The following is a 15649-nucleotide window of genomic DNA, read 5'->3' as shown; positions in this document are numbered from 1 at the left end:
GGCAAACTCAAATAACGGCCACACTTAATGCTGGCGCTTAGCAACACTGACTTTTTGGGAGTAAAAAAAAAAGTGAAGCCCAAACATTGTCTGAAAAAATTAAATTTTGTATTAAATCTCAGCAAAAAAGTATTTAATATTAACAGATCAGGAAAACATGGCCAACGTGGAGTCTATGATTGTTGAGGAAAAGACGCATGTCAAGCAGATCGACCGCGAGAAGGTTTGTTTGGTCGACCGGCGGGGGATGCAATGTTTACCTCGTTTTTTATCTTAAACTTACATGCTTTTTCGTTTTTTTTTAGACTTGCCCCCTGCTTCTTCGGGTATTCTGTTCCACGGGACGGCACCACTCCGTCTCCGAGTACACTTTTGGCAATGTGCCTACCAATGAACTGCAGATCTACACCTGGCAGGATGCCACCCTACATGAACTAACTTCCCTAGTACGCGATGTTAATCCTGATACCAGAAAAAAGGGAACCTACTTCGATTTTGCTGTTGTGTACCCCAACTTCCGGAATAATCACTTTCAGATGCGAGAAATTGGAGTGACCTGCACCGGCCAAAAAGGTATTGATGATAATAAGACTCTAGCTCAGGCAAAATTCTGCATTGGAGACTTCCTGGACATCTCGATAACGCCGCCCAACCGCCTGCCGCCCACTGCCAGGCGCCAGCGTCCATACTGATGCCTCTTCACAATCTATTCTAATCATTTTTAATCTTTCACTTGACACTCAATGGAGTATGGAAATAATTATAAGTGGAATACAAGTAAGAAGACTTATGAGCTGATTGACTTATGGGACTATATGTGCTGGGGAGTATCAGTTCCTGTAGATGCCATTCGGGCGCTTCGACTTCTTCTTGCCCAACTGCGTCATATCGATTTCCAGGCCGTTGGGCAGGACTGCGCGGTTCTCTTCATAGTTGATGAAACCATTCTCCTGCAGTTCATCCTCGTTATTGCGGTTGTTGGGATCGCATTTGATGCCCGTCTCGTAGTGGTACTCTCGTTTGTTGCCATCTGGATCAACGTAGCCATAGGTGCCCCTATTGAAAGAGATTTATTCGAAGGTTATACTTATACAAAAGCATCTGAAGTTTCCGCTCTACTCACTTGGTGATGCAATCGGTGCCGATCAACTCCTCCTTGAAGGAGCCATCGTCGTTCTCGTATCCCCAGGTGATGCTGCCATCTTCGTTCTCCTCGCGCCACTTGCGAATGGTCTGGGAAACGGGTTGCCGCCGACGCTGCTGCTGCTGGTCAACGCGATCGTCTTGCAGTTGATTCTGGTCGATGATGGGACGTGGTTGTACGGGCTTAGGTCTGGGCCTGGCCACGGGTTGTGGTGCTGGTGGCTCAGGGCGCAGGACAGCGGCAGTTGCTGGTCTCGTTCGGATCACAGCCACTCGCTGGGGCTGTGGTGGAGGTGGTGGTGGCGCTGCTGCTGTAGGTGTTGGTCGCTCCAAGCCGAATCTCTGCGAGTTCTCAAACCGGCCGATGCCAAAGTCGTTGAAGGCGGCGGGACGGTTCAAAGGACTTGGAATTGAGGGACGTTCGGCTGGGAAGCGTGCAGGAGCTGGCAAGATGGCAGCTGGTTGAGAGTCTTCGGTCTGGAGGAACTGCTGAACTGGCGAGGGCTGCTCAACGGGTTGCTGGCCTGCCAGGAAGGCGGCAGCTGCCTGTTGGAATTGCGATTGCTGGGACTGTGCAAGCTGCTGCTCCCGCAAAAGATTTGGCAGATATGGCTCGGGTTGTTCGTCCTCCGCCGACTCCGTTACAGGACGTGGCTCTTCAAGAACTACGCGTTGCGTTACTGCGGGCAGGATAGCATTTTGCTGACGCAGGGAAGCTCCTGGACGACGCACTCGCAATACAGGCTGCCGGTGGGGCAGTGGACCAGGTGAAGCCACCGCTCCGGGAATACTCAGTCGCTGGGGATAGTTTTGGGCCTCGGCCAAAGCGAGGGCGCTGCAAACGAGCTGAAATCAAATGGAAGTCATTAGTTCAGTCCATAAAAGGATTAAGTGTGCCAACCGCCGGAACAAGGCGTTGCTGCCGTTTTGCCAAAGGCATGCCACACGTGGCCAATTTGCCACTACCTGGTATCTCGCTTAAGGCAATGCCCCTCTTAATTATTATTTTTGGCTTGGTGTTTTGCCAGCAACTTCTTAGAATTTTCTTCACTTCGCGACGGTTTTGGTGGGTGGAAAACCCCATCCAATTTGGTAAATGTAATCCAATCTTAATTGGCTAATGATTTTGTAAGAAGGCAAGAAAAATATCTGAATATAATATTAAAAGTAGATATTAAGATATTTCTGAGTTGGTTTTTAAGCCATTGATTAAAGAAAAAGGTGCCTATAGAAATTCAATTATAATTAGTTGCCAAATGCGATTTATTCCGCAAATTGTTTACGGTAGATAGTTAACTTTTTAATTACTTAGCATTTCACTATCATTAGTAATAAAATTTGGGACTCGTAAAAAGCTCCCGACTTGAAGTCACACTTTTGTGGCACTTCTTGGTTAGCTGCTCACCTCACACCTTCGTAAACTGGTTTACAATTTTATCAACCGCTTATATACTGCGGCAGCAATTTGTAATTGTAACTGTGTGACGGTGGCAACAACAATTGTGGCAGCAATACTGTAATGGCTGTAAATGTGGAACATAAAACAAATCGCGATTTCTGCCCCGCCTCGCTGCCGATCGATCATAAAAGCCGAATCCAAAGACCAAGACAAGCCAAAGCCGAAAAGTAAGACCAAAAACAGAAGAAAAACGAAAACATTTCAAACTTTGCCGTCTGGGTTGCGTAATTTGCATGGCCGGAGTTATGCGACGTTAGTGGCATGTAGCATGTGGCAAGCACATTAGCGAAAAGTTTCCGGTTCGCAAAAGAAGTCAAAGTCTAGGACAAGTGACCGACCGACCGACCAATCGCCTAGTCGTATACGTTATTTTACCACTATTTCAGTGTGTCAACTTTTAATTAGTAGCTGCCTCTATTATTACACAATTCTAAGGCAGGGTTGCGGGAGGTATTTAGCCGGCTTATGACTTTTCGCTTTTGGTTTCGGTTTCCATCTGGTCACAGATCAGATAACTTTTTGCTCCACTTTACCGGTTAGCTTATATAAAGGAATTGCTACTTTGGGAAGTAAATAAAACTCGATACGGAATTATGTTTTCCATTAGAGTTCTTGACACGATCAGGAAATATGAGTAGGGTATTATAATGGAATTATTGTGAATTATTAATGGGTAGATTCCAAAAATAAATGAATACAGTTTCCTATCTATAGATAGGTTTTATATAGAAGTGATCAATGAAAGTCACAACTACTAAGAACTTCTTAACTGAGTGACCTATTAATCTTGGCATATTTAAAGCCATGTCTTATAAAGCCATCAATTCCTCAAGGTAATAGTTATTTTTATATATAAAGTAACCATTTCCTAGTACAGCTAAAAGGCAGTTCAGCCTTAACTGTCGCCCATAATTCAATTGTTCAAACATGAATAACTATTACAGGTTATAATAATCAATGGAATCAATGAAGCCTTTGGCTCATGCAGATTTTTGTTATGCATGCAACAGTCAACACATTTTTCTGCCATTATCGTTGTTGTTGGCTGTGCTATTATTATTATCCATTACTTTCCTGTATCTGAGCCATTGGCTTTGTTTTTTAGTTTGTTTGTATTGGAGACCATTCAAGCCGAACATTCCAGTGGCCAGCGGCTTGGCTGGCTGCCCAAACTACCTGGTCAAGTGAACTACTTGGCTTTTTGAAATTAATGAAAAGCCAAGCGAGATAGAGACAGAAAGAGAAAAAAAACTTCGCAAGGCCTGGCAGACACTTGCAGCTATTTATTTGGGTGCATTGCTCGGCAGGGGAACTTGATTTGATTTAATTGCTTTTATGACTCCGCCTTGCGTCTGCGTCTCAGTTCAAGGAAACCGAAAAATTTTGTAGTCATATGTGTGTAACTGTATGTAATGGTAGGTGTTCCCAACTTGCAACTCCCATGTCGAATCTGAAACCAAACCAGGTGAAGTCTCAGGCCAAGCCCAGGTGGATAAAGGCGTGGGTGTTCCTCTGGCGGAGCATCATCATCATCATCACCATCATTGTAATCAGGGAAAGTCAACAAAAGATGTTTATGCTCCTGATGATAATAGTAGTCCATCTTCATTAGTAACAATAACTTGGCTAAGGACTTTTGGCCCGGCCTTGACTGTCCAATGGCCATTGACCGTACGAACAATCGTAATGAAATCGAAAATATGTCCTATGCCAGAGTCAGGCATTCGCGGCATATGTTTTTTTCCTCCTCCTCGAGCTGGCCGGACTCGTTGAGCTGGAATAGTTGTCAGTGCACTTTCGAGCCGGCTTCGGTCTCAAATATGTAACACTTTATGCATGTATAAAAGGCTTATTTATGCAGGCATATATATACATATATATATATATATATATGTACCCGTTCATTACGTAATCCCAGCACAATACGCCCAAATGCGTCTTACTGTGGAAAAGTATCTGTATCTCAAGCTGAATCTGCATCTGTAGCTACTAAAATGAATGGAGTGTGCGTGCCGAGAATTTGCATCGCCTTGGGTGCGTTTTGTGGATCCCAATCGCCTATAACTAGTTATTAGCTGCGGCCACCAACGACCTTGATACACATAATCGCAGCTCGCACAAAATAACGTGTCGTGACGAACTGCGCCCGAACAATAAATACCCTCCCAACAAAATTACCGGCAAATTGAGTGTTTCTTGTCATTAACAATTCATTTTCTGCTCTACATTTTTGGCAAGCTCATTAGGTCGTTTCCATAATTTGGCCAAGTCAATCAATCAATCAGGCAAAAGCATGAAAATCTGATTAGAAACGGTGATTTATGGAGTTTTCAAGACTTTTTTTTAGGTTTGTTCAGTTCAGAAGAATAGATGTTTTAAGTTTAAAAGTATTTAAAGAAAATTGTATTCCATAAAGTTTGGTATTCAGTGTTTGAGGAAGAGAATTCTTAAGAATTTGTAGTTTTTAATCACATTTAGTTCCTTTTGTTGGAGTTAATTAAACCAATTAATCAATTAAATGTATTCTACAAAAATAAATATAAATAAGCATAGACAAAGACCATTATTTACTTAAATATTAAAAACTCATTAAGGAACCAAACTTTGTAAAAGGTTTCTTTTTCCTGTTTGTTTTGATTGATTTTGGGTATTGAATAGCATATAATTATATTTATTTATAATCATAACTGACAATTCATCAGCTTTGAGCAGTAGCAATAGTCTTTGATAAATCTTAGCTTAACAACAAATTGCACTTAAGTCAATTGTGAGCCAATTTCGCGAGCCCAACATTCAGGTTAATAATGGAGGTTGGGGGGAATTTTGCAAAGTTAAGGCGGAGTTGGGCTTAAAGCCAACAAATGCTCGTTAAAGTTTCTGACCCGAGGGCTTGGTTTGGTAATTCCTCAAAAACGAAATTCTTTGGGCACACAGTGCAAGACAATTGCTTAGTGATTGTATCGCATATTTAAGATACGAATTCCTTTGTTTTTTTTTGTCCGATCTTTAATGGTTTTATGATGCCAAATCGACTAAAATGTCAATTGGCCAGCGTTAATTGCTAATTGCATTGCATTGAGACAAAGGTAAACACAACTCGCGAACACTTTCTATAAAATGCAAATACTCGTAAATAGCAATGTCTCTATCTGAGATCGTATGTGAGTCTTAAGCTGGCAACCGAACGACCTTGATAGCTGCATATTTATGATTCACTAGCATGCTTAAACGGTGACATGACCGAGAACACTCAACACATTTGATCCTTGTTTTGGATTTTTCATCTTAACTTACCGCAATTAATTGGAATTTCATGATGGATCGGGGGTAGATATCTCCTCTTCACTTTACTATCCCTTTTGTAACACTTCCGGCAGACGAAAAGAAAGTACTATTTATTCACAGAGAGAACAGACTTATCCGCAGGGCAAGGCAACCTGGTACTTCTTAGCCAAGTGTTGATCGCTCAAATGTTGGGCCCGCCAGGTGCGCAGGCGGCTTTATAGCTCCAGCTCCAACGCCATTCAGAGCTTTGGCCAGTAGCGGAAAATTTATGTGTGAGGTGTGTGTTTGGCATTGCTATGCAATAAATATGACCAAGCCGAAAGTGGAGCGCATCTCTCGATGAAGTAACGAAAGTGACAGGGCAGCCTGCTTTACTTTTTTTTTTTTCCATTTTTGCACTCTTTTGTGGACATGAGAATGGTTGGACTCGATCAGCTCTGGGAACGTGATTAAGTTTTAAATTACTTTTACCGCCTTTAACGGTCGTCTCTTGAATTTAACAAGCTGGCAACGCTTGAACTCAAGCTTAAAGTTGAAGTTTACTAAACGAAAGTCTAGCCAACAGAGCGTATGCGCAATGGTGGGTGTATTAGCTAAGTATGTTTATGGTATCATTTTCTAGTAAGGTTTCTAACCATTATTCTTTATAGGAACTCATTTTTAAAAACTTATCAATTTTGCATATCATAACAATACTGCGTTTTTAATGCAATGAAAGTATAAATAATAAATCATATCAATAAAATAAAATCATAGTTAATGGTAGAATGAGAAAAACGATTTTAGTGCGGGTGCATAAAGTCCCCCCATATAGGTCCAATATATATCACAGTTAGGCATGTCAAAACGGAAAGTCAGCTCTAGTTCCTCTATAAAAATAAAGTCCAATTCCAGCTCTAAGTTATTCCACATCCTTCATAAGACTGATGGCAATGGCGCCAATCAGGCCACAAACACCCATAACATTCAAGGGCAGCAGGGGATCAATGTGCTCCTGTGGAGAGGAAACCAAACCAATGGATTGCTTAAATGAAGATAATGGAGGTAAACGATTTGAGAACCCACCAGTTGCCAGAGGAAGGGCACAAGGATTAGGGCCACGCCAGATGCCAGGTTGCCCATGCCAACGCCAAAGTTTCGAACGATTGTGGGATATTGCATCGCAGTGTAGGTTGGTATGATGGCATTGTTGGCTCCAATGAGGCACTTGGCTGGGGAGATCATTAACATAAATGGATTGTTATTAAATAGATAGAAGGTACCTCACCTATGGTGGCCAGAGCAATCACTCCCGTTTGATTTGGCATTAGATTGGTAGCTAGACAGCAAAGACCCGGCAGCAGCATGTAACCAATAAGACTTCGTCGGATGCCAACCTTCAAAACCACCAGGATGCTGATGCAGATAGAAACGGCCTCCACAGTTCCAGCCACGGCACTATTGATGTAGATATTTCCACCCAAATTGTTCAAATGCAATGTAAGACCAAAGTAGATGATAATCAAGGTGAGCCAGATGACCAACGTTAGGCAAGTGGTGCGCCAGTATTTGGCGCTGAATACCACCATCAGGGGATTCACAGGGCCATTAGAACTTAGATCTGGTGCATCCGCTTCAGCTGCCTTCACTTCTTCGATTGTTGGTTCCTGGGGAGATTGGACCGCCCGCGGTACCGCTGCCTCGAGTGTCTTGCGATAGTTATTGGGCAAAGTAGCGGTAGTTCCATTCATTTTGGCCGCTCGCTCAATTAGTCCGCACAACTCATCCAACCGGCCCTGGGCCAATAGCCAACGGGGTGACTCCGGCAGCCAGAACCTGAAAAGGAATTGGAATGAGCGGTGAGAATCAATGTCCATGTCCTGGTATTTTATTGGCTGTTAGGAATTTTTTCATTTGATTTCAAAAGCGGTTAGCTAATGTGGCTGCCTTTGGCCTGCTTGGTACCCAAGGATAAACACTGAGGAATGTCCTGAACAGGGGTTTCTTTGTCCCTGCCGGAATCTAATTGATCCCACGCATTGTGTTGTGTTCGGTTTTCTGTTGTCAATTCATTTAGTTGACTGCCTGCTAAAAATGTTTACGCTTTGAAGTTGAAATGTGTTCGGAAAAGGGCAACAAAAAGAAGTAACATTTCGAAACTACGCTTTCGTCTTCAAGATAATCTGATTTAATCCAGGGATTAGCTAGTTTTTTTCTGCTTTTTTGTTAAATCTAAACAATTTAAATACTCTCTAGGCTTTAATTAGTAGTTAAACTTATTAACTTTTAATTGTATATATGCATAAAAATCAGTTCAATTATGTGCCATGTAAAAAAATATGAAAAATAATAAACAAATATTTCTGTTGATTAAAGGAAGTACTAACTATGATTGCAATTACATTAATCTAATTAGTAAATAAATATCATTTAGACATTAATAAAAAACTAAGCTTAAACAAAGTGCACAGCACACAAGACCTCGATTTCCCTTTAGCTGATTTTCCCATTACAAAATAAGTGCCTCATAATCAAAATGACCAGCCCGAGGATGCCACCAAAGAACTTACCAAATGCTGAGCATGATTAGCCATGGAAAAGAGATGGCCAGCTGTAGATGACGCCAGTCGCGGATGAGGTAGGCCAGGCCGGCAGAGAGGACATAGGAGATGGCTACGGGCAGAATGTTGAGAATGCCGATTACAGTGCGCCACTTGCCGGAGACCAGCTCTACAACCAGCACGAAGCTCACAACAGTCACGGTCATTGATGCGAATCCAATTATAACACGTAGCGACATGAACATGGCCACCGATGTTGAGAAGGCCAAAATTCCACCTGCAAGCGGAGAGCAAGAGTACCCAGTTGGTGGCCAAATGGGTTGGCCAGGGGGATGGCGGAATGTCAGTGGCAAGGTCGGGCACGTAAATAAGAGTGTAAAGTCAATTAAAATCCCAGCCGGGCCACAGAGAGAGAACAGGACAAATGCAAATGCAGCTGTTAGCCCAACGATTCACGGACAAAGCTGCATATAAATGACAATTAGAAAATGAATCCCACTCAAATTGCCATGGTCAAAGGATTCCTCATCCGACAGGCCCTACATTTCTTCTTTTTTTTTTTGACTGTTGCAATTTTCCCTTTATGATCTACACAGGCCAAAATGGGATGTAACATGTTACATCAAGGACATCAATCCACAAGAAATATAAACATAATTACTGTGAAGTTTCGTTAATCATTAAGAATGTGAATTTAGTTTTGTTTATGATAAGAACTTTATCTTCTAAAAATGTACCAGTTTATGATTTTCCTGTTTTCTTTCTTCATGTGAAGTAATTACCTTCCTTATTAATTTTAAGTTCTTACTCACCAAATACACTCTGAATAGTGACGAATGCCATCAGAGTATGCCTTCTCCCAAATCTGTCCGATATCCAACCGCTAAGTACAGCTCCCGCCGCCGCACCCACCAGGAAGCAGGTCTCCACCAGGCTAAGAATGTCCCGTCCGCACACCAACTCGAACTCCTGCACCAGAGTCTTGGCCGTACCCTCCTCGTCGGAGAACTCAAAGTGCCGGCACTGCCTGTACCCCAACTCGGTGCCATTTGCCGGCCAATTGATCAACTCGATTGTCCTCGTAAGACACTTGGGAATAATCTATATCCAGAAGGAGACAGCCATTGGAAGACTGGCTAATATTCCGCCATTCGGAGACACTCATCTGCAGGAGGTTGTCCGGTCGGGCACACCAAAAGTCTTTGGAAGCAGTCTATAAGAAAAGTTTGTTCTTAGTGTTTTATATTTATGTATCTCTTTTTTTAACGTTAATTCTTTATATAATTTTAAGTTTGAATAAACGTTGATAATAGCTTAATGATAATGGCATTCATATGTTTGAACAGAAGTCGGATGCAGACCTTTTACCTAACACTTCTATCTTTATTTTACCTAATTAACTTGCTCTCCAGATTGCACTTTTAATGTCTGATAAGGCCATGAATTTATCACCTTTTAATAACATGCAGATTGTGATTTATAATCTAGACATTTTAAAACTTGATTCTGAAATTAAAACAAACTGTAGCATTTGTCCAAGAGAGTCACAAAGCAATTATGCCAGCTATCATAAGCTCATAAATAACTTTGCATATAAAAATGCCATTAAAAATCGAAGAAACCGCTTTTTCTAAGAATTTCAAGTTTTCATAGGAACACTGATGTTTTTGAATGTTTTGGCATTCGATTCACGTTTGCAATTACGTGGACTACATAAGACATTACCTTTTCCTAACTTCCAAAACAACCAATCAAAGTTTCACTTCGAAGTTGCTGTGTTCGAGTCATAAATCGAATCGGAGATCAGGCAGTTCGGCTATATTTTTAACCAGACACAATTTAAATCGGTAGTAAACCGTTTAAATTTCTTCCGCATGTTGATTGCGGTTAACTTGTAGTTAGTTTGCTTACAGCAGCAGACCCATTTGTCATTTGGGTTTCGATTGCGAATGTTTCGTGACAGGTTAACACGGTTGAAATTACTGAGTGTTGTTACAAACACGAACAGAAATGTGCGGCCATCTGATTGATGATCGAATCAATGTAAGCGGCTTATCAATCGCGGGTTGTTCACCACCACCCACTTTGATTATACACTCCGCCTTCCCTCCAATAAACAACTATATACGAGTATATACAACTTACAACAGGTTGATAGCCTCGGCCGACATTGAACGTGCCTCAATTAAACATTTAGTATGCGCTCCGAGGAAATGGTTTCAAGTTCAAGTTGAAGTGTAACAAGAAAGCGAAACATTTTCAATAATTAATGGCAGTGAGTGGTAAAAGTTGAGCTTTTCTGGTTAGTTTGAGGGTTTCCTTATTTCTTTTTTTTTTTGTCAGGTTTATGGTGGTGATCGCGTGGCAGGCTCTGATGTCATTTGTGGCCGCCGTGGCAGTTGTTCTGTTGCCCGTCGGTTACATGTCACGTTTCAGGCATTTGCATAGCGAAACAGACTCTCGACCAACAATGGAATTCTGTGCCACAACGTGGGCAGTACTCGACTACATGGGCCACATAAATTTCGCTTGATAAATCGGTCCACAGATATGCACGAGCTGCACCTGAGAGTGCGCTTTATTCTAATGACAGGCAGGCTGGCTGGCTAGCAAGCACACTGGGCTAGGATTTAATTATCTATAACCCTTGAGGAATAATCTAATTTCGAGTACTATTTTTCACTTATTTTTTTATTGATTTTTAATGACTAATTCTTTGGAAGCCACCATAAAGGGGATTTACCAGGTCAAGCACCCTGACTAAGTGTTTGCTTTATGGAAATCTCAATTTAGATATTCAACTTGTGGCACGATTAGTGACAATACATGAACTATTGTTTCGGAATAAGACAATGACAAATCCGTAATTGATTGGTTAGGAAAAGTTTAGTTCAATTTGCATTCAATTGGTTGGGTGTCAGTTAAGTTTATTAACTTAAGCTTGGAATGGGTATGATTTCCTGAATCCTTATACTTTATTATTAACCTTTGTAATCAGCTGCTTTTAATCATAACCTTTTTCTCTTGAATGCTATAAAAAATCTCAGGTCAGCAACCTAGTCGTACTATTGGATATGAATATTGCAATGACATACTCGTAAATGTAATTAATTGGTTTGGAATATTTAAATTCATTTTGCCATTAATTTATTATAGACTTGAGTTTATATTTCTTATATCTTCGGAATTTCTAGGATTTATTATCAATTTTAATTAAACTAAATTTATTCTATCCAATAAAAAAAGGCTTGCCTTTAAAATATATGCATCCATCTAGCCTTCTGAGAGATTTTCTGATTATACGAAACCAGAAATTTAAATATAGTACAAAGTATAGTATAGCTCTCATGGGTGATTGTTAACTTAATTGCCACAGGGTCATCTAGTGACCCTAGAAAGTATTCAAATTACTATTTTAAAATCAGAGTTTCAATCCAATTTGGTTTCACCAGGTGATTTGAGACCAGTGTGACTGATAAAAGTGTTTCTCAGCATTTTATTATTATTGTTTAATTAATATATTTAGACAGTTTGTTAGCGGTCAATATTGGCCTGTGGCAGAGTGTAACCTTTCGAAGGCAACCTTGGACTGCAAAACCATCGACACCAACAGCAACCAACTGATATGGATCACAGTTGGGAGTGGAAACTAATTGAAAAGTCTTGGCAGTACGGTGGGAAATCGTGTTGTCATGGTGTCAGACCGCAGAGCCTTAAACCACTAAGCTGTCGTCTTCATAATAATAAATAACACAAAAGCGTGCAATTTGCGGATTTAGCCAATTAAGATAAGGTAATCCAACACGAAGACTTTGTCAAATATTCTGCCATTAAATCAGTGCAAACAATTCACCGACTTTTCGGGGTGCTGGATGGCGGTTAAGTTGAGAGATAACTCGTTTCAGCCTAAGCCAGTTCAAATTTGTTATTACTCCACAGGCAATTATTGTGTGTCAATAATTAAGTCAGAAGTGGAACGATTAAGGTGGAAGAGGCTAAGGCGCATTTTATTCTCATGAGTAGCTAAGTAGATTTAAGATATTTTAAAGTTAAACAGGTGTTGCTAAACAAATAGCCACTTTTATGTTTTAATTTTAAAATAAAAGCTTTCTTCATAAAAATCAAATAAAATATTTATATATCTAAACCACAACTGGTTTTTTTTATAAATTAAAAATGAGACCTTCATTGTTTCTCCTACACATAAATCTTTGTAAAACATTCAGTTCAATAAACACATTTTTTTGGGATGGCAATTAAAAGTACTTAATATTCCCGGTTGCAAATTCGCTCAATGAAACTGTATCTTTTGCGGATCAGTAGGTAGCTGCAAACCTCATAATCAATTGAGAGCGCCAACACGGGCAACAGGTTTAAAACACAGATACAAACTTATACACACACACACCTGCAATCGGAGTCACTTGAATAGACGTTATCACGAGAACCCGCTGATAACTGACATTGGGGGAGGCTCTATTTAAAGGTGGGCAAACACAGAACCTTGTCAATTGCGGTTGCGTTGTTTTTTAGTTGTCTCTGTCTGAGCAATGGCCAGAACCGATGGGCACATGTGGCAGAAAGGCGATGGAGCGCAACGTTGGCTCAAGTTAGTTGGTTGCTTGGTGGGTCTAAGGCCGAGCAATCAACTTGACTTACCTGGAACACATAGACGAATATGTGAAATGTACAGATGGCCTGGAAGATTGAGAGTAGAGCACACCAACGACCCTGCCAGGGTGTTAGACAGCCCAAGAGTCGTTCCAGTAATTTGGTATGCAACTGATCTAGCTCTTCCATATGGCCAGGTTCCAACATTGGCGAGGCCTCGCCTGATCTCAAATCCGTTAGCTCCATTTTGGCCCGGTTCAAATTGCAACCGTTTAGGTCTTGCGATGCAAGTCAACTGAGTTAGAATGTTGACTTTCGAAAAAAATATATCTTATGAATTTCAAATTGGTTTCGGATGCAGAATTTCAGCTCTGAGGTGTCGAGAGCTGAGAGTGCGTAATGACCGAGAGATTCGACCGGGTCTCAGGTTTTTATGCAGGCGCGGCGTTATTTCAGATTTCTGTGGGGGCCCTGAGATAATAATGTCCAAAAAGCACCGTGATCTTATGATAGCCAAATTACTTGTTAACTCTGTCTTCACAGACCCCGGCTAAGTGAGTCATTAAAGAATCACTTGATGACTTGATAACTTTATACCGACGACCTTTCCGTGGGAGTGCCTTGACCAACTCCTCCCACAAGGTTGATGTACACTCTGCGACGCGACAATTTCATTTGGTGTATCTGGCAAACATAAAGATATCTTTATAGAACCGAAACTTTCTTTAGTTCGGCACTCGTAATCTTATCTTCGCCACTGTCTATACTTGATTGGTTCATGTAAATATAGAGGATTCTTTAACAATTGCTTATTGTTTGTCTTTCTAAGATAACATTATGCTTATCAAGGAAAAATATGGCACAGAAGCAATCAAATTAGGACCAAGTCGCATGCATTAAGTGTTATCAAAAGTGCTTAGTTATTGTCTATTCTATTAAGTGGCAGAAGATGATTAAAAAATACTTTTATAGTTCCAGGTGATAAAAGGTTTTATGATTATTTTGATTTACTGGGTTGGACCAGAAATCTCTGGACATTTAAAAGCTATAAAAATGATACCAATATTGGTATCTGTTTTATTAGTTTCGAAAAATTAAACTGACTAAACACTTGCTGCCTCTTGCATCACACTACTTCCTAAGGTTAACCAATCTCTATATACTTAATCCCCAATCTATAAGCCACCAATTGGTATAATTAACCTCTGCAAAATAACTGAGCTCAGATGGTCGAACTTCTTGGGTTCTTGAATGACCATTGCAGTAGCCATTGGTTCTGACCAAGCTCTATTAGCCACCGATCCACCGATCCGTCGATCGTGTGTGTCAAGGTCCCGTGTGGTTTTTTTTTTTTTCTTAGTTCCCTTCGATTTGGGGTTACTTTTTATTTGAGTGGGACATTAGCACGATAGTCGCTGATTACCTATGATTACCTATATCATAGGCGTCTCAAACTGTAGGCAAATGATGCACACGCAACCTACCGCGCCGATAAATGGATCCCAAGTGGCTGTGACAGCCTCCCTGAAAGTTGGTCAAAGGTGCTTGAAGGTCGCAAAATGCTTTTTGGAGAGGCATTTCAAACTGTTCATTGGCAAAAAAAAGGTTGAGAGCTAAGTGGGTTTGAAAAAATACATATGGCCAAAATCGGACATGCGTGCTCCGTCAGTCAGCCAACTCAAGTGCTTGCTCTCGAAAACCTTATCAATTGTTTTGTTCATTTCTTGTTTTGGTTATAATTCATCGTTACTCATTTTAAAGCAAACTCATTTTCTGATAATATTTTGTAATAGCAGACTCTCTTTCGCTTTTCACTCGCCAATTACTTCATTGTCAACACCTCGCATCGAGGAGATACATTTACACGCAACCAATTAGCCTCCCATTATTAGTGCAAATCACTAACAGACTTTACAGCTATCAATCAATTGCACAATGTTTTCTTCCGGTCGGAATACCCCCAACTTCCCCGGAGTTCCGGGGGGTGGGTTTACCTACCAAATTATTGGATTTTGATGTTTTTGGCGACGCAATCAACTGGGCAAATATTTGCCAAGCCATAAACACCGAAACTCACCTGGAAGACAAACATGAACAGGTGAAAAGTGGTGGGCAACTGGAATAGGCAGAGCAGCAGGGTCCACATAAAGCTCCAGCGGGTGTAGTGTCCCAGGAAATTAGATATCACATCACTGTCCGCATCCTGGCTAAGGTCCTTGCCAGGCGGCTGTTCTCTCTGCTGCTCCGTTGCCGTAGATGGCTTCTTTAGGTCCTCGGAATAGCGACGAAAGTCCAATGCTATGACACTGATTTCCGGGGTCTTTGGGCCGGGCCTTGTCTCACGATATCCGCCATAGAGGTTTGCCTCCAGGCTGCCCCTGCCCTTGTCCCGCGGTCCGCCCACGCAATCGAAATTCAGGGAACCGCGACGCAGCACGCCACTCATATCGATGAGTCTTGTTAGTCAGTTAAACGATATCTAACGATTTCCCAATATACTTCCGATTTTATTACTCCACTTGTTTTCTTTAGCGCGAATCGATCGATTGGAAATGGTTAAAAACCGCGACGATCGTTAGTATCTCAAACGTCGGCGTCGATCTGGAACCGT

The 15649-nt window shown here is 41.2% G+C and overlaps 3 protein-coding genes across 3 annotated transcripts; 1 reads left to right on the top strand and 2 right to left on the bottom strand.

Annotated features, from left to right (window-relative positions):
• The first annotated feature begins 32 nt into the window (after window positions 1-32).
• On the top strand, window positions 33-781 carry LOC108116401 (histone deacetylase complex subunit SAP18). Its single transcript, XM_017228271.2, has 2 exons — window positions 33-223; window positions 306-781. The coding sequence occupies exons 1-2, from the start codon at window positions 158-160 to the stop codon at window positions 690-692; spliced, it is 453 nt and encodes a 150-aa protein (XP_017083760.1). The 5' UTR covers window positions 33-157; the 3' UTR covers window positions 693-781.
• LOC108116398 (proline-, glutamic acid- and leucine-rich protein 1) lies at window positions 706-6072 on the bottom strand. The gene is made up of 3 exons (XM_017228268.2): window positions 5897-6072; window positions 1124-1989; window positions 706-1056 (listed from the first exon to the last, which is right to left on the bottom strand). The coding sequence occupies exons 1-3, from the start codon at window positions 5915-5917 to the stop codon at window positions 831-833; spliced, it is 1113 nt and encodes a 370-aa protein (XP_017083757.2). The 5' UTR covers window positions 5918-6072; the 3' UTR covers window positions 706-830.
• A 376-nt stretch (window positions 6073-6448) lies between these two features.
• Window positions 6449-15625, bottom strand: LOC108116518 (organic cation transporter protein). The gene is given in 7 exon segments (XM_017228455.2): window positions 6449-6881; window positions 6953-7098; window positions 7155-7702; window positions 8437-8704; window positions 9240-9498; window positions 9500-9640; window positions 15116-15625. Coding segments are annotated over 7 exon segments (1824 nt in total). The 5' UTR covers window positions 15485-15625; the 3' UTR covers window positions 6449-6788.
• Window positions 15626-15649: the final 24 nt, after the last annotated feature.

Source organism: Drosophila eugracilis, unplaced genomic scaffold (assembly GCF_018153835.1).
Source record: "Drosophila eugracilis isolate 14026-0451.02 unplaced genomic scaffold, ASM1815383v1 contig_367, whole genome shotgun sequence".
NCBI classification, from domain to species: domain Eukaryota; kingdom Metazoa; phylum Arthropoda; class Insecta; order Diptera; family Drosophilidae; genus Drosophila; species Drosophila eugracilis.
The sequence above is the reverse complement of the archived record's forward strand: the minus strand, read 5'-3'. Positions and strand labels throughout refer to the sequence as shown.

Excerpts from the sequence above, each read along its gene's own strand:
- LOC108116401 (XM_017228271.2), top strand. The coding sequence starts at position 158 with ATGGCCAACGTGGAGTCTATGATTGTTGAGGAAAAGACGCATGTCAAG. Across the intron at positions 224-305 it reads AGCAGATCGACCGCGAGAAG|ACTTGCCCCCTGCTTCTTCG; the intron begins GTTTGTTTGGTC and ends GTTTTTTTTTAG.
- LOC108116398 (XM_017228268.2), bottom strand. The coding sequence starts at position 5,917 with ATGAAATTCCAATTAATTGCG. Across the intron at positions 1,990-5,896 it reads TGAAATTCCAATTAATTGCG|CTCGTTTGCAGCGCCCTCGC; the intron begins GTAAGTTAAGAT and ends ATTTGATTTCAG. Across the intron at positions 1,057-1,123 it reads GGCACCGATTGCATCACCAA|GGGCACCTATGGCTACGTTG; the intron begins GTGAGTAGAGCG and ends CTCTTTCAATAG.